The sequence below is a fragment of the Hylobates moloch genome, unplaced genomic scaffold, assembly GCF_009828535.3.
Source record: "Hylobates moloch isolate HMO894 unplaced genomic scaffold, HMol_V3 SCAFFOLD_5, whole genome shotgun sequence".
Taxonomy (NCBI): domain Eukaryota; kingdom Metazoa; phylum Chordata; class Mammalia; order Primates; family Hylobatidae; genus Hylobates; species Hylobates moloch.
Window position 1 is genome coordinate 80,836,215 of NW_026652280.1, and position 17,168 is coordinate 80,853,382.

The 17,168-nt window shown below is 50.8% G+C and overlaps 2 protein-coding genes and 1 long non-coding RNA gene across 3 annotated transcripts; 1 reads left to right on the top strand and 2 right to left on the bottom strand.

Moving 5' to 3' along the window:
• Positions 1-2: 2 nt before the first annotated feature.
• Positions 3-3,088, bottom strand: FTH1 (ferritin heavy chain 1). Its single transcript, XM_032153075.2, has 4 exons — positions 2,767-3,088; positions 810-956; positions 425-550; positions 3-329 (listed from the first exon to the last, which is right to left on the bottom strand). The coding sequence occupies exons 1-4, from the start codon at positions 2,878-2,880 to the stop codon at positions 165-167; spliced, it is 552 nt and encodes a 183-aa protein (XP_032008966.1). The 5' UTR covers positions 2,881-3,088; the 3' UTR covers positions 3-164.
• LOC131383487 (WAS/WASL-interacting protein family member 1-like) lies at positions 2,889-3,365 on the bottom strand (the record flags this gene model as incomplete). Its single annotated transcript, XM_058438798.1, has 1 exon — positions 2,889-3,365. A coding segment is annotated over one exon (477 nt), but the record flags the coding sequence as incomplete, so codon positions are not given.
• A 558-nt stretch (positions 3,366-3,923) lies between these two features.
• On the top strand, positions 3,924-4,325 carry LOC131383488 (uncharacterized). The gene is made up of 2 exons (XR_009213540.1): positions 3,924-4,034; positions 4,164-4,325. It is a non-coding gene; the product is annotated as an uncharacterized LOC131383488 (long non-coding RNA).
• Positions 4,326-17,168: the final 12,843 nt, after the last annotated feature.

Consider the following 17,168-nt stretch of genomic DNA (forward strand, 5'->3'; position numbering starts at 1 on the left):
CCTGGGTACCAAATTTCTTTATTTGAAGGAATGGTACAAATCAAAGAACTTAAGTGGATGTTTTGGTACAACTTATAGAAAAGGTAAAGGAAACCCCAACATGCATGCACTGCCTAGGTGACCAGGGAAGTCACCCCACAGCTATGGGGAAATTAGCCTGAGGCTTAGCTTTCATTATCACTGTCTCCCAGGGTGTGCTTGTCAAAGAGATATTCTGCCAAGCCAGATTCGGGTGCTCCCATCTTGCGCAAGTTGGTCACGTGGTCACCCAATTCTTTGATGGCTTTCACCTGCTCATTCAGGTAATGTGTCTCAATGAAGTCACACAACTACAAAACAATGGGGAAGACAGTTAGTGGGCAGCTTTCCCAATCCCTAAGGCAAACGATTTCCTCCATTTATTTCCTGGGGTTCCAATACTCACATGGGGGTCATTTTTGTCAGTGGCCAGTTTGTGCAGTTCCAGTAGTGACTGATTCACATTTTTTTCCAAATGTAATGCACACTCCATCGCATTCAGCCCGCTCTCCCAGTCATCACAGTCTGGTTTCTGAATGAGGAGAATAGGTTAATGCATCTCTACCAACTAACCTACAAGTCAGCAAGCCCGTCATCTCTAACCACCACGCTTTGGCAAAAGGGACATTACTATTTGCCTAATTTAGTTTAGATGGTAAGCCTAAAAAAGCACAAAAGGCAAAAGCCCAGGGTATCATCGCTTTAAAAGGGCAATTGCTAGTTTAAGTCATTTCTGATACCCGAACACTGCTAGATGATGAAGTATGACACCCCTAGGATCTTTTGTTCACCTTGATATCCTGCAGGAAGATTCGGCCACCTCGTTGGTTCTGCAGCTTCATCAGTCTCTCAGCATGTTCCCTCTCCTCATGAGATTGGTGAAGAAAGTATTTGGCAAAGTTCTTCAAAGCCACATCATCGCGGTCAAAGTAGTAAGACTGAAAGGGGAACACTGAATGTGTTATACTAGGGATCCCCAAAGACAGGTAGCTGTGACGGTCTACAGGGAGGCAAGATGGTCTCGTCAGCCTAGGCTTCCTTTCTCAAAGCACAGCATGAAGGGGTCAGTGCCTAAGGAGACTGGTGGCAGATGAGCTACTGGATTTAACCCAAGAGTAATGTTTCTATTCTAAAATAGAAAACAAAGTTGATCTTTGGAAGTTTACTTCAAGGAACTTCAAGGAACCTTTAGGATATTATGGGCATTGCCTGGAGCAATGTCTTAAGGATCTGTATTAGCGCACAGAAAACTTACAGCCAGTGTCAAAATTCATTGTCTGATGAGAGGGTGCTGGAGTACTGACCCTGCACTTGGTCCTCTTCTCCTCCCTGCTCCTGTATTAACCATGTTAGAGCATGGTTAAAACTGAGCTCAGGAGCCTGCCAGCTGTACCGCAGATTTATTTATAAAATTAAAAACCCCTGCTGGGTGCGGTGGCTCAGCCTGTAATCCCACCACTTTGCGAGGCTGAGGCAGGTGGATCACGAGGTCAGGAGATCGAGACCATCCTTGTCAACATGATGAAGCCCCGTCTCTACTAAAAATAAAAAAAAATTAGCTGGGCGTGGTGGTGTGCGCCTGTAATTCCAGCTACTCAGGAGGCTGAGGTAAGAGAATCACTTGAACCCAGGAGGCGGGGGTTGCAGTGAGCCGAGATCGCGCCACTGCACTCCAGCCTGGGAGACAGAGCGAGACTCTGTCTCACACACACACACACACACAAATTAAAAACCCCCATGCAAGGTGGCAAATGTGGGCAGTATGTTGATGTAAATATACTTTTATAATAATTATATCACAAAAATTTGATTTTCAGTTTTAGACACTTGATGTAGTCAAGTGTTTGCGAAAGGCAGTGACAGTCACAGAAATACAGGTCTGTTTTCAAATCCATTTGGAACACATTATTCTTGGGATACTTTGGACAATCACAAGGCAATTCTAAGGAAGACTCCCACGACACTGCCTAAGACCAAAATTTGGGAAAATTGATTCCACTGATCACTGAAAAATTTCTTGCCCAGTAACTGTCGGTGGACTTTATCCAAGAACTGGGGGTTCAATTAGTAGGCCACAACTCCACACCTCCTACGGTAAGATACATTAAAGATAAATTAAGTTCCCTAGGCGCAAGGTCAGGTGACACTTCCGTGACTGCAGAAGGGGCGATTTCTAGAGATATGCTTCAAAGCAAGTGGGACTTAAGAGATAAGCAGAGCCGAGGGGTGGATATGGCTGCTCGAGAGGGATCTGCCCACAAGATAAGCCACCTCCCACCAGCCCCCAAGGTTTGCTATTCGACACCGTTACCCAGCAGCCCCGCCACACCTAGGCGGACGGGAGCTGGATACCTAAGCAAAAAACGCTGGGCTTCAGGGCCAAATGCCTGAGGCAGAGGAAAAGATGGGAAAGCAAAACTCCACCTTCCTAACCGCAGGACTGATCACACAGGCTGGCAGTCTTGCAACCCCAGAATTTCAGGACGCCAAGCTCTCCTTAAAAAAAGAAGGGTGTGCAGAGGCGGCCCTGGCCTAGGAAGGAGCATTCTCAGGGTACAACTGAGAAGAACCAGCTGCCCCGACTTTCTGCGCCAGAGAAGTCCTCGGAAACCTCGAGCAGCCTCCATTTTCCAGAAGGGCGCAGGGAGGCGGGGGAGCCCGCGGGTGGCCACACCCCCGGCCCGCCCCAGCGCGCGCCCCGGGAACCGCGCCCGGCCCCCGCCACCGCTCCAGCCCGCCCGCGCTCACCATGGACAGGTAAACGTAGGAGGCGTAGAGCTCCAGGTTGATCTGGCGGTTGATGGCGGCCTCTGAGTCCTGGTGGTAGTTCTGGCGCACCTGCGAGGTGGACGCGGTCGTCATGGCGGCGACTAAGGAGAGGCGGCGGCGGCGGTGGCTACGCGGCGCTGGAGCGGCGGCGGAGGCCTTGGGGCAGTCCGAGGGCGCGGTGAAGAGGTGACGGAGGGCTGGCTATGGGCGGCCGGCCGGGGTTGGGGGACGAGCGCCGGGTTCCGTCCAAGCACTGTTGAAGCAGGAAACCCCGACGACTCTCGGCGAAGAACGTCTGGCGCTGCGGGTCGCTTGTGGTCTCTTATAGCGGCGCCGGCGTCAGGCCCGCCCCGGCCAATCAGCGCCGCCCGCCCCGCGCCCGCTCCTTCCGGTGGGCGCGGGACCCCGCCCCTGCGGTGGGGGAGGGGCGGCCGCTGGAGGCCCTCGCGCGCTCTGGCGGAGCTAGGGAGCGGGGACCGGTAGCCGACTGCCTGGGGGACAGCGGTGGCGTCTCTGTGCCCTTGGGGCCCGTTTAGTGGAGTTGGAGGGAAGCTGCGAGGAGGCGCGGGAAGTCCACCTCAGAGCCCCCCCCCCTCTAGGGGCGCCCCTGCCTTGGAACCGGCGGGGCGGAGTGCGGGGACGCATGGGGTGATCCTGATTCGGCTCCCATTTTCACGAACGGACACCCTGAGGCTCCTGGCCCGGGGCATGGTGTTAAAAATCATAGCTGCGGAGAAGCCCTTGTGACACCTTGCTGCAGATTGGGAAGCTGCAGATTGGGAAGGTGGAAGGTGGAGACGCGGTCCTTAGGTGGTCGAGCGCACTTTCTCTTCCTCAGAGTCCAGGAAGGAGCGCGATGGAGAAGTGGGGCGCACGGCGGGTTTCGGGTCCGCCCCTGCCCTTCCGACCCCGACCACGTCTGCCTTTGGCTGAAAACAAATATGGCTCCGTGTGCAGTTTCTGCAACAAAGGCTGGGCGGGCCGGGTTTCCCTAGGGATGGGGACCGCCTCCCCCGGGAGTCGTGGGGGTGAGCCACCGGGGCCTCCGAGAGAATCGCTGGTGTCGCTTCGCACCCAAGGGACACATCTCGGGTTAGAAAGGAGAAGCGACATGGATCTAAAGGCGAAGCCCGTGCTGACGCCTTTTCAAAATGGCCTCTTACCGGCCCCACTCAGGAGCTTCAGGCTACGGTGGCCCTGTAGGACAATCCTGGGGTGTCATTGGAGAGAAGCTGACGGGGTTAATGGTGAGTGACAGGTGAAAGAGACCCCGGAGGGGCGGGGCCGGTGTGTGTGGCTTGCAGCTGAGTCCCAGGCACAGGGTGGATGTGAATTTATGGGTGGCAGAACTAGAGCTAGGCCCTGCCCTTACCTAGGTCCTGGCTTCGAGGTCCACTGTTCTGTCGCGTCTTTTGACGCATCGGTGGAAGAACTGTCAATTTCAGGATGCTCACAAACCTGCAGCTAGAAGCTAGACTTCCAAACCATACTTTAAAAAAGCAACTCTACTGAAATATTAAAACAAATTGCCGGCGGAATTAGGGTGATTTCTTTTTCACGGTTTCATTTAAAAATGCACCTATGTTACTTACAGGAAAAACGTTTTAGTGGTGCTAGAGCTACGAGAATAAGGTAAACAGAAGGATGCTGCTAGACCAGGAGTATCTTACCCAGTCTGGGTTAGGAGGAGGTCGGGGAAGCCCTCCTTAAGCAAGACACGTGAGCTAAGTTTGAAGAAAAAGTTAAAAGGAAGGTGAAGTGCGGGAGAGAAACAGGGAAGGGAATTTGGAGCCGAGTGAACAGCATATGCAAAGGTGTGGCAATGTGGAAATGCATGGCCTGTTCAAGCTGCCTTAAGAAAATATGTTGCCTGGGGCTGGGCGCGGTGGCTCACGCCTGTAATCCTAGCATTTTGGGAGGCCGAGGCGCGCGGATCACTTGAGGTCGGAGTTGGAGATCAGCCTGGCTAACTAACATGGCGAAGCCCTTCTCTACTGAAAATACAAAAATTAGCCAGGTGTGGTGGCATGTGCCTGTAATCCTAGCTACTCTGGAGGCTGACGCGGAAGAATCGCTTGAACCTGGGAGGCAGAGGTTGCAGTGAGCCGAGATCGCGCCTTTGCACTCCAGCCTGGAAGGCAAAACAAAACTCTGTCTCAAAAAAAAAGGAAGGAGGGAGGGAGGGAGGGAAGGAAGGAAGGAAGGTAGGTAGGTAGGTTGGTTGGCCGGGCAAGTACAGTTTATGTTGGGGGATGCTGGAAAGTAGTTTATGTTGGGGGATGCTGGTTAGGGCGGAGAATAGGGGCAAGATCGGGCAGGGTCGTGTTGCATAAAAAGAGGTTAAACTTGATCCTAGAGACAACATAGAGACACCACATTAGCTTTGTTTTTAGAAACCTTACACTGGGAATCTCTTAGGATAACAGTATAGCAAAGTCACAATATGTAGGATCCAGAGCTTTCCTTTATAACAGTAACCACCAGTTAGAAAATAGGGGGATAAAAGAATGGAAAAAAACAATGTTTTTCACTTACATTGACAATAAAATCTTAAAGCACCTTGGAATAAAGTTAACAAGAAATATATAGAAAAAACTATAAATGCTTACTGCTGGACAAAAAAAAAAAAAATCCAAAAAGCCTAGCATAAATGAAGAGGTACCATATTCCCAAATGGTCGGTCAATCTTCATTTTGTAAAGATGTCAGTTTCCCCAAATAAGCATAAATTCACTGCAATTTCCATAAGAGGCAGTTTTTTGTTTTTGTTTTTCCTCAGCCATTACTGTCTCTGGGACAGTTTTTTTTTTTTTTTTTTTTTTGAAACTTCGCAAAATGATTCTAAAGTTCATTTGGAGGAGTCAGTGTGTTGATAGATTTGCATTTGGTGCTATAATAAAGGTACAGTAAAGTGCTATAAGCAGTATGGTACTGGCACAGGAAGAGATGACTAGATTAATGTGACAAAATAGTCCTGCCCCCCTATATATGAGAACTTGGGATATGCTAAACTGTCGTGTCAAATTAGGGAAGAAAGAATGGGTTTAACAAATTATGTTGAAACAATTGACAGTCATGTGGAGAAAAATGACTCACTCAGTATTTAAAAATACATTCCAGATAGATTAAAAATCCAAGCCTTAAAAAAAGTATAAAGTTTTGAGAAGAATATATAGAAGATTATTTTTATAATTTTGGGGCAGGGAATGTTCTTCTGAGGCAGGTTTGCCTACTTAAAAATGAAAAGCTGTAAGACAAAAGATGTTGTAAACAAGGTTAAAACAGAGATGACAAATTGGGTTGATACTTGTAGCTCATATAAGTGATGAAGATTAGGAACTATAATATATATTTGTATGTTTAATGAAATACTATATATGTGTCACACCTTTTTTTTTTGAGATGGAGTTTTGCTCTTGTCGCCCAGGCTGGAGTGCAGTGGCTTGATCTCGGCTCACTGCAACCTCCACCTCCCGGGTTCAAGAGATCCTCCTGCCACAGCCTCCCAAGTAGCTGGGACTACAGGTGCCTACCACCACGCCTGGCTGATTTTTGTGTTTTTAATAGAGATGGGGTTTCACCATGTTGGCCAGGCTGGTCTCGAACTCCTGACCTCAAGTGATCCACCTGCCTCGGCCTCCCAAAGTGCTGGGATTACAGGCATGACCCACCGCGCCTGGCCTTATGAGACCCTTTTGTTTGCCTGCGCTGGTGCTGTAGATGGTAAGCTCCTGGAAGGCAGGCATCGTTTCTGTCTTGTCTCTGCACTCCCAGCTTTTTGCAAGGTGCTTGTCACTTGGTGCCCAGTATCTGTTGCATGAACAGATGGATTCATGATTGAATGTGGAGGATGGATGAGAGTGAGGCTAGAGGGCTGGGCACCAGTCGGGAGGCAGCAGCCTTAGTTATTAGTGAGCAGAGAAGATAGAACACAGATTTGACAGATCTGGAGAAGATCAAATGAACAGACTGATTGGCGAAAGTCAGGGGCCAGGGGTGGGCAGTGTGTAAGAGATCTCCCAGCTTTCTGATTTGGTAGGCCTGGCTGCTGCTGCCATTCCCTGAGCCAAGGAGCACAGGAGGAAATGAAGGTTTCGGGGAAAGCCCTTGGGGAAGGCCCGTTTGGTTTTGGACTAGATGTGCTGAGTTTCCAGGCTTCCGGGATGTCCAGGGGGACAAAGCCAGCATGAAGCTGTTGGACCCACCGGAGGGAAGTCGGTCTGCTGCAGGGAGTAGGTTTCCTGAATCAGTGTTGGCTCCATGCTTGGCTAAACATGCATGTAGCTGCAGTGAACATCGCAGCAAGACTGAGAGACAGCTTGTGCTGTAGAAGGTCACTGGGAGGAGGCTGGCTGGGAACAACGGAAGGGAAATCTATTGGTGGGGGAGTGTGAGTGTGTGTGTGTGTTTATGATTGTTTATATGATTGCTTGTGTCTGTTCCCTACTTTCTGGTAACTTCAGGTGTCAGAACTGCAATCTCCAAGACTTTAGATTCTTCCGAAGCTGTGGCCTGGTCTTGGGACCTTTGTTGACCAGGGTTCTACCTCCCCCACCCTCCAGCTCAGCTCCTCGTGACTTGGAGGCAGCAGAGAGTTTGGCTGGTCTCCCAGGGCAGCTGCCTCCCAGGGCCAGGAGTGGCGGGAGGGACCTCAGATGAGAGAAGAGACAAGCCGGTGGTTTCTGGAGGTTCAGCACATCCTGGAGCAGGAGGGGGCAGTGGTGGGGGTTGCGGTGGAGAGTTGCTGTCCCACCGTGACTCAGCACTCTGCTAGGCTGGGCTTGGGCTCAAAAAGTGCTTTGTCATGAGGAGAGGAGCAGTCATAAGACCTGGAGGGCTGTGGCTTCACTGTGGAGGGAGGGAGGGAGGGAGAGTGTCCCCCTCCCCTCATTTCCTAATGGGACAAACTCCAGAGGCCGGACTGGGAACAAAGGGGTCTGAGATCACCCAGGGGGGCCTCTGATGGTGTTTTTGCTGGCAAGCCGAGGTGTCACTTTTCCTACCTATCCCTTGCTCAGTGCCTTCCCGCCGCATGGGGAATTCTCAATAGATGTTGGGTCTCTTTCTCTTCTAGGGATTATTATTGTGTGGTCACAATTTAGGATCCACAGCTAGGAAATCATAGACCCCCCACAAATTTTAAGGCTTTGGAAAGGACGTTAGAGCTTCCAAATCATCGTGTTTTACAGATAAGGTGAGACCCAAAAAAGGTTAGGCTTGCCCAAAGCCATAGAGTCACTGGCTGAAACACAAGCTGAAAACTAGGACAGGGCACATGATGGAACCCCGCATGGCCATTAAATACAGTAAGTGTGTTTAATAAGTGTGTTGCTGGAATGTGTGTATGCAAGAATGCTATGTGAAAAGGCCAGACCCCAAACCGTTCCACAGGCTGATTGCAACAAAGAAAAACCTCAGGGCTGGAGACATAGATGAGGATTGGGAGAGAATGGGTTACGTGGTATTTTAACTGAAGAGCTGATGTTTTAAATGTCTGAGATTTCCCCTGAAGTGAAGTGAAGTAAAGCAGGAAATTCGAGTTTTGAAATTCAGACCAAAGGAAAAACAATACTAAATCAGTATTTGGGTACATTTCTGGATGATGCAATCATACTCACAGAGCTTATCCTTAAATCATTTCTTGAAAACCCTTGAGGCCATGTAAACTCAGAGTCTAGGTACTCGGAACCCCCCCTTCCAGAAGGTTAACGAGAGCCACAGCCTGCGATGTTTGAGGACAACTGTGAATGGAAGGCAAGGCCCATTTTTGAACGCTAACTCAGGCCTCACTGCACTCCAGACTTCTTCCAGAGACCTTATCACATGGGGCCCCAGCTATGTGTTTACCTCCTGGCTGGACTTTGAACTTTAAGCTGTGTCCCCAACCCTGGCACAGCCCGGGGGTCCTTCCAGTTCTAGCAGTTTGTAGCTCTGTACCTCTTCTCTGGAATGGTCATGCCCAGCAGAACATCTGCTCTCTACCTTTGGACTAGCGGCTCCTGGAGATCAAGGGTCTTGCCTTTAACAGTCCCCAGCTGTATCCTTCCCAGTGAGCCCCTGGGATCTACACACAGTGAAGAGGCCACCTGGCCTCTCTGAACTTTGATTCCTGTATTATTTACGGTATCTGAAGCCAGCTCTCTCCCATGCTACCTTGAGCACCTGCTCTGGGCATCCTCTTCACTACAGTTCCCGTTGCACCCCGTCAGCTGGGACCCAGCCACATGGCATCCCCACATCACCCCATCCAGGCTCAGCTGTGCTCACCCTGGCCAAATCAGGGGAGGCCCAGCTCAGCGCAGGTGACAGGTGGGAGCCATAGGTAGCAGCCTTGGGAGGAGGGTGAAAAAACAGAAAAATGTCTTGCAAGTCTGGGCAGGGACCTCAGCAGCCAGAGGCCTTGGCAGCCAGGGGCTGGGAGTGCCTCCTCATGGAAATGGGAACTGTGCCTCAGGAGTTTTCACCGTGTAGACACTCACTGTGGTGGAGGGGAACGATGGCTGCACAGCACAGTCCCTTGAGCACCGGGGCGGAGGGAGTAGGGGTCAAGAGGATCTGAGAGATCAGCAGCCAGGGACTAACCCAGCTGGGAGGCAGCAGAATGAGGCAGCCGGAAGGAGCAGCTAGGGCTTTCCTGCCCCCAGAGAAGGGGCACAATCCAGGAGACCTAGTGAGTCTTGCTGGGCCAGCAGATGGGGCCTCGGTCAGCAGAGGGAAATCCTGAGTGTCCTATGACAGGGTCAGGACCCCAAAGATCTCACCCTCAGCATGGATGAGGCCTCCCTCCAGCCTGTGGCTGTTCCCACTGTCCCAGGCTCCTTGTTTCCTGCCTCTACCACCTCCTGCAGTCACACTCTCTCTAACTTGTCTCTTTTCTGTCTGTCCCAGCATTACGAAATACAAAGATAAGCACTTTGTGATTACAACTCCTTAAAGGAGGCCGGTACAGTGGCTCACACCTGTAATCCCAGTACTTTGGAGGCCGAGGCGAGTAGATTGCTTGAGCCCAGGAGTTTGAGACCAGCCTGGGTGACATAGCGAGTCCCCCTCTCTCCAAAAAAAAAAACACAAAAATTAGCTGGGTATGATGGCACAGGCCTGTAGTCCCAGCTATTCAGGAGGCTGAGACGGGAGGATTGCTTGAGCCCAGGAGTTCGAAGCTGCAGTCAGCAATGATTGTGCCACTGCACTCCAGCCTGGGCAACAGAGCCAAACCTTGTCTCTAAAAAAAATAAAAATAAAAAATAAAATAAAACTCCTTAAGTGCTCCCCACTGCCCTTGGGATATAATTGTAATTCCTGGGTGTGGCCCGGACACTCACCCCCAGGCTTCTCTCTAGCCCTCCAGGGTTCCCCTCACACCTTGGGACTTGGCACAGCTGGTTGATCTGCCCAGACGGCCTGCCCCTCACTCTTCTGCATGAAAAAGTACTCAGCCTTCAACACCCAGCTCAAATATCCTCCCAAAGCTCCCCGTACTGCCCCGCAGAGCTGAGAATTTCCATTCTTTGTGCCCTCTAGCACTCTGAGCACGTGGTCTCCACTGCCACACAGTACTGCAGTGACCTGCTCCATACCCACCTCCCCCACAGCAAGGGAACTTCTGCCCTGTTTATCTTGGCCATGCCTTTGCCTTTCCCACCTCAGCACCTGGCAAAGCACTCACAGTTTCACAGGCTCCCAGACTACCGACAAATATGAGCTGGATTTAACTTGGACTTAGCTCTTAGCCCAATTCTTACTCATCTTTTCTGTTACTGAGCGTTAGGCTGCCCCACCACTACCCTGTGCCTCATAGGTTTTTTGTTTTTTTGACAGAGTCTTGCTCTGTTACCTAGGCTGGAGTGCAGTGGGGCCATCGTAGCTCACTACAACCTCCGCCTCCCAGGTTCAAGTGATTCTCTTACCTCAGCCTCCTGAGTAACTGGGACTACAGTCATGCACCACCATGCCCAGCTAATTGTTGTATTTTTAGTAGAACAGAGTTTTGCCATTTTGCTCATGCCGGTCTCGAACTCCGGGCCTCAAGCAATCTGCCCACCTCAGCCTCCCAAAATGCTGGCGTGAGCCACTGGGCCCGGCCAGGTTTGGTTTTTCCATCTTTACTTTATTAAGACTACCAGCTGTTTCTACCTCCCGTATGGAAGATGCTGGGAATTAGTGAGTCTTTCTGGGGTTTCAGGATTATTCCTAGGCAGAGACCTGAAGACACTGTGAGGCAGTTGGGGCTGGGACTGGCACAGCCACGGGGATGGAGATGTCACAGTCACAGGCTCCGTGGCTCTGAGGACCAATTCCTGTGGCTTGCTTTTGTGGCCACAGAGTGTTTCCTCAACTGGAGGAATGTGGGGGCTGTCACTAGGGACCAATGTGGGAGGAAAGCAAGAAGGGTTGGTATAAAACCAGCTTTCTACTACAAAACAATGTCCTATCCTTCCTGGCGGTGGGCCAGTGCATTGTTGGAGTTGTCATTCCATAAACATAACAGAGATTTTTACGTAAAGTAAGTTGACACCTTTGGGGCTACGCTGACAGCACCTCTGAGTAGGTAGGGCAGGTAGCCCGTGCTAGCAGCAGTGGTTGCCTTTATCCAATGAGGAAACTGGAAGTCAGAGAGGTTAAGGGACAGCCTTGCCTAAGATTGCACAGCTGGTAAGAGACAGGGCTCTGACCGGAATCTGGACTCTGATTGTGGTGCAATTTCCTAAATCTGGTGCCCTGACACAACCATGACAGCAATTCTGAAACTCAGCACATACATTACCCGTAATCTCAAAGCAGGCAGGAAGAAGAGCTCCCAGATTCCACTTGCTGAGGCTTCTGAAATATCCCTGCAGGTGGAGAGCACTCCCTACGGCCCTGAATCCTGAAGGCAAGCCAGCACCCAACTTCGGTGGGCTTCAAGTCGAGGGTGCTTTCAAAGTAGTTGCTGTGATTCTGCCAGCAGCAAAGCTGTCACGGGTGATCTTTGAAATTAATGGGCTGATTTGATTAGTAACTGAAGTCTGTTTGCTTGGTGGGAGTTTTGTGTTTCTTTGGAAGGCACTCTTGGGGATCTCGTGGCAGGGCTTAGAGAATTGGACTTGGTCTTGAGTTATCTGGACTTGGTGCTAATGGCTGGCAGGCCCAGGAGATGCCTGGGCAGCCTGGAGACTGGTGGCTGTCCAGTGGCATTCTGAGCAGGGCAGTGGGTCTAGGCCCACATGGGAGAGCTAAGGGTATTTCTGGAGCATGTAATTCCCAGGGACCATGGCTGGCTCCTCAGACCCCCAGTACTCCCACTGTGCTTGGCTGGTCCTCCCAGGGGCTGGGGGCCTCTGCTCAGCCACAAGACACACCATATTAGGGAGCGGTGGGAGATGCTTCCCTGAGGGTCTCATGGTGCCTCATTCTTACGTAGGATCTGAGAACCGTATAAACTTGCCTGAAAGAGTCTCGGGGCCTCTGGAGCTGAAGCTGTTCACATGCCGGGAAGCATAGGATGACCCACCTCCAAACTGGGGCAACACCAGCTCCTCCCCTGGGGCCTTAGCCCACCCTTGGTTTTCTGTGCGGAGGGCTCACCCACCTTTCTGACAAAGCTTCTGATGCTCAGAAGCCAGTCGGTCTGAGTCAGAGCCAGGAGAGCCTTCCCATGGGAAGGAACTTTACATGCTATTACCTTTCTCATCTGTTTCCAGCTGCACGGATGATATTCTAACCCCCTGTCAAACATCCCTGCCTTTTGTAATTCTTTGAAAGCATTAGTTGGAACCAAGTGGCTCTTGTTTTTCCCCACTATTTACTCACCTATCCAGCTGCCCTTTCAATATCATGGGTGTGTATGTGGGTGGACAGGGGTGTGTATGTGTAGTGGCAGGAATCCGGATGTTTTGCTTTTTGCTTTTTTCTGGAATTGATTTCTCCAGATCCATACCTACTCCCCAATATCCACCTCCCTTCTGGACACTAGATCCAGATTTTCCTCTGGGGAACGATTTCCTTCCCTCCAGCCTCTGTGATGTGCTATAATTGGAACTGCCTCCATCCCTAGATTCAGGGATAGAGATGTTTTGTTTTACTTGCAACAAATTTTTCAGTCAACTTACCTTTTACATCGGGCTCCCCAACCCCTGGTCCATAGACTGGTACCGGTTCGTGGCCTGTTAGGAACCAGGCTGCACAGCACGAGGTAAGCAGTGGGTGATGAACATTACCTCCGAGCTCTGCCTGCTGCCTACCCCAGCTCTGCCTCCTGTCAGATCAGCAGTGGCATTAGCTTCTCATAGGAGTGTGAACCCTATGGTGAACTGCACATGACAGGGATCTAGGTTGTGCGCTCCTTATGAGAACCTAACTAATACCTGATGATCTGAGGTGAAACAGTTTCATCCTGAAGCCATCTCCCTCCCCCACCCCTTGTCCATGGAAAAAATTGTCTTCCACAAAACCGGTCCCTGGTGTCAAAAAGGTTGGGGACCACTGTTTTACATCATCTAAATGGTGACTGATTCCTGCATGGGTCACAGAATTTTCAAGACAGGAAGCAACCTTTGAGACTATCTAATACTTTCAATCACTCAACTAATGTTTTTATTTTGTTATTTTTTTAAAAATAGAGACAGGGTCTCAACTCTGTCACCCAGGCTGGAGTGCAGTAGCACAATCGTAGCTCACTGCAGCCACTAAATCCTGGGCTCAAGTAGTCCTCCCACCTCAGCCTCCTGAGTAGCTGGGATTACAGGTGCATGCCACCACACCTGGCTAATTAAAGCAATTTTTGATGGGGTCTCACTATATTGCCCAGGCTGGTCCTGAACTCCTGACCTCCAAAGATCCTCCTGCCTCAGCCTCCCCAAAGCTTGGGATTACAGGCCTGAGCCACTGCCCCTGGCTTCAAACATTTTAAAATACCAGCTCTATGCCAGTCCTTGGGTTAGATGAAGAAAATGATATCCAGCGCTGGGGATTGGGGTGACCAGGTCAGGGTTACAGGGAAAGTCACTGGCTGAGCCAAGGACCAAAACCTAGGCCTTCTGACTCCCACACCAGCTTTCTTTCCTCATGCTTCTCTGCTTCCTGAGATTAAATTCTTCTGGCAATGCTCTCATACGGTTATGTGATTATGAAAAAAGACAGGGAACTCTGTGCCAAGCAGCTATCATTGGTTTCCTGGGCAGGGTTGCAGAGAAAGAGGAGAAGGACAAAGGAATTTCACCCACCCCAGTGTGCCAGCGTCAGCTCTCTGGCGGGGGGCAAAACAGGCTTGTGGGGCTGCCTGAGGGCTTGTCCTCTGGTGTCCCTCCTCTAGGCCCCATCAGTCCTCTGCTTCATCCACACCAGCCCCTGGGGTGCCTCACAGCACCCCTGGTCCCCCGCCTCTGTCCTTTGCTGAAGTCTTTCCTCCCCTAGCTGTTCACTTTTATCTATCAAAGACCTACCCTTTCTCCAAGCTGTAGTCCAGATCCTGCCTCTGCCGAGAAGTCTTCCTGGATTCAGAGCTTGTCTCGTATTCCTGCTAATGTTTATTCCTTCGGCCTTTACTGAGTGACAGGAGGCCCTGTGCCATTGCATCATCATAGGGGCGGCTTAAGGCATCATAGGAGGCTCGTAGGAAGCTGGTCTTCATCTCTGCTCCCAGGAATGGGACCAGGCCCCGGCACCTGGCAGGGCCTCAGCTAAGACTCTGGTTGGATGTGATTGAATCATTGTGAGAAAGGGGAATCCTTGCCCTGCTGACGGGTGAAACAGGGGGTAAAGTTAGGACCCCCTGCCCCGCCCCATCTCAGAAGCATTGTGAAAAGGTCTTGAGCTTTGTCTGAATGGGTCTCGCTTGAGCCAGTACTGCCCCGTGAGAGATGGTTCGTTGCACTTAACTCCAGGTAAGGGAGGGCCCGTCCTGCAGTTTCCCCTTAAGAGCCTGGAGTGGGAGCCTCGGGAGTTGGAACTGGTCTCTGGAGTTTGCCTTAAGCCCAACCAGCTTGGTCAGCTCTTTAGCCCAAAACTCCTGTATTCCAAGAGCAGGGATCCTTAGGCCCAAGCTCCACCCAGCTGGGTGGGTTAGACTCAGACTCTTTTCTTAAAATGAATCAAGAATAAAAACTAATACTTATTAATAAAAGCAGATACTTCTTGACCCCTTACTACATAGGCCAAACATGTCATTTGACAGATGAGGAAACTGAAGCACAGAGCTACAAAGTAACTTGCCCAAGGACACGCACCTGCTGTTCCAATCCAGAGCCCACACTCTGAACCGCTCCTCGTCCCCACCCACTGCCCAGATCATTCGGCTCCATCCTGTTATCCACTTGTCATTCCACTGTTTGCCCAGGACCCAGCATGGTGCCTCCCATATGGGGATTTAGTAAATGCTTATCAAATGGGGGTGCTTATTGAATTTGAGATTTCTGTTTGTTTACCAGGTTATCCCTAGCAAGGCATGGAGGGAATAAGAGGGAACAACAAAAATGCTGGATGCTGGGCCGGGCGCGGTGGCTCGTGCCTGTAATCCCAGCACTTTGAGAGGCTGAGGCGGGCGGATCACCTGAGGTCAGGAGTTCGAGACCAGCCTGGCCAACATGGTGAAACCCCGTTTCTACTAAAAATACAAAATTAGACGTGTCGGCATGCGCCTGTAATCCCAGCTACACAGGAGGCTGAGGCAGGAGAATCGCTTGAACCCACGAGGTGGAGGTTGCAGTGAGTTGAGATCACACCATTGCACTCCACCCTGGGCAAAAAGAGTGAAACTCCGTCTCAAAAAAATAAATAAATAAAAATGCTGGATGCTGCAGCTCTGTCTTGCTGTGGGATCAGTCCTTGGCACAGACATCCCACCCGAGCCAGGCTTCTTGCATGCCCTTACTCTCTGCCGTTCCCAGGGAAGGAGGATATTTCTGAAAAGGTCCTGAATTTCAGATGGGCTGTCATCACTGTTAGTGCTAGGATGGAAGGGCTGAGTGCAGTTGCCTCCAGACCAACCCCTGTGAAAAATACTCCAGGGAAAATCACTCTGGAGAGACATGGCTTCTGAGATGGTGCCCTGGGTGGATGGAGGAGAGAGCTGGGAGGTCTCACATCAGTCGGGATGCTTTTGGTTTCAAGCAACAAAACCCAACCCACAATAGATTAAGCAACAAGCAGGATTTATTGACTCGTGGAGTTGAAAAGCCCAGACGAGGTGGAATTTAGATGTGGTTCCATCAGGGCTCGGGCCCTGTTTCTCTGTGATTCTCTCAGAGCCACTCCCATCCACCGGGCTTCATCCTCTGGCTGTCTTCCAGCAGCCTCCAGAACTGCAGGCTTCCTTCTTCCAGGAGTAAAGTTAGGACCCCCTGCCCTGCCCCATCTCACAAGCATTGTGAAAAGGTCTTGAGCTTTGTCTGACTAGATCTTGCCTGAGCCAGTACTGCCTCTTGGAGTGTCTGAATCTTAATGGTTGTTTAAGTAAATTAAGGAAATGGAGTTGATGAGCACTTCTGAATGTCACTGGGCCCCAGGGCTCACTGGAGACCGGAAGAGTTTTTACCAATTGCTCTCTGCTCTCGCTTGCCGGTGTCTGATTTTACCAGAGTACAATGACCTCAGCTGGGACACTCAGGCCTGCACCATTCAGAGTTCAGAGCTGTATGCGGATCTGCGTGAAGACCTGTAGGAGCCCAGCACTCAGATTTGGGAGGCCCCACTGCACATCAGGGTAAACACGTTAAAACATGCCTACATTCCACATGCAGCATTGTAACGGAAACACAGGTTCAGTTGCCAGCCTGTATTTTGGACTTGCAGAGTCCAAATAACAAGAGTGAGGTCTGGTATAAGTAAAGTGACCTTTTATTTCAAAACTAGCTTAGGGGAAGAGGTACAGGCTTCTTGCCTTAGGAGTACCACCTTGGGGCTGGGCGCGGTGGCTCAAGCCTGTAATCCCAGCACTTTGGGAGGCCAAGGCGGGTGGACCACCTGAGGTCGGGAGTTCAAGACCAGCCTGACCAACATGGAGAAACCCCTTCTCTACTAAAAATACAAAATTAGCCAGGCGTAGTGGCGCATGCCTGTAATCCCAGCTACTCGGGAGGCTGAGACAGGAGAGTCACATGAACCCAGGAGGCTGAGGTTGTGGTGAGCTGAGATCACGCCATTGCACTCCAGCCTGGGCCACAAGAGAAAAACTCTGTTTCAAAAACAATCAAAACAAAGCAAAAACAAAAAAGACTACCACTTTGGGTTGGGTGCAGTGGCTCATGCCTGTAATCCCAGCACTTTGGGAGGCACAGGCAGGCAGATCACCTGAGGTCAGGAGTTCGAGACAGCCTGGCCAACATGGTGAAACCCTATCTCTACTAAAAATACAAAAATTAGCCAGGCGTGATGATGGGCGCCTATAATCCCAGCTACCCAGGAGGC

Bases quoted from the DNA above. Each gene is read 5' to 3' on its own strand.
- FTH1 (XM_032153075.2), bottom strand. From the start codon at position 2,880: ATGACGACCGCGTCCACCTCGCAGGTGCGCCAGAACTACCACCAGGAC. The intron at 957-2,766 runs GTGAGCGCGGGC...TTCCCCTTTCAG, and splicing joins CCTACGTTTACCTGTCCATG to TCTTACTACTTTGACCGCGA. The intron at 330-424 runs GTGAGTATTGGA...ATTGTTTTGTAG, and splicing joins CTGACAAAAATGACCCCCAT to TTGTGTGACTTCATTGAGAC.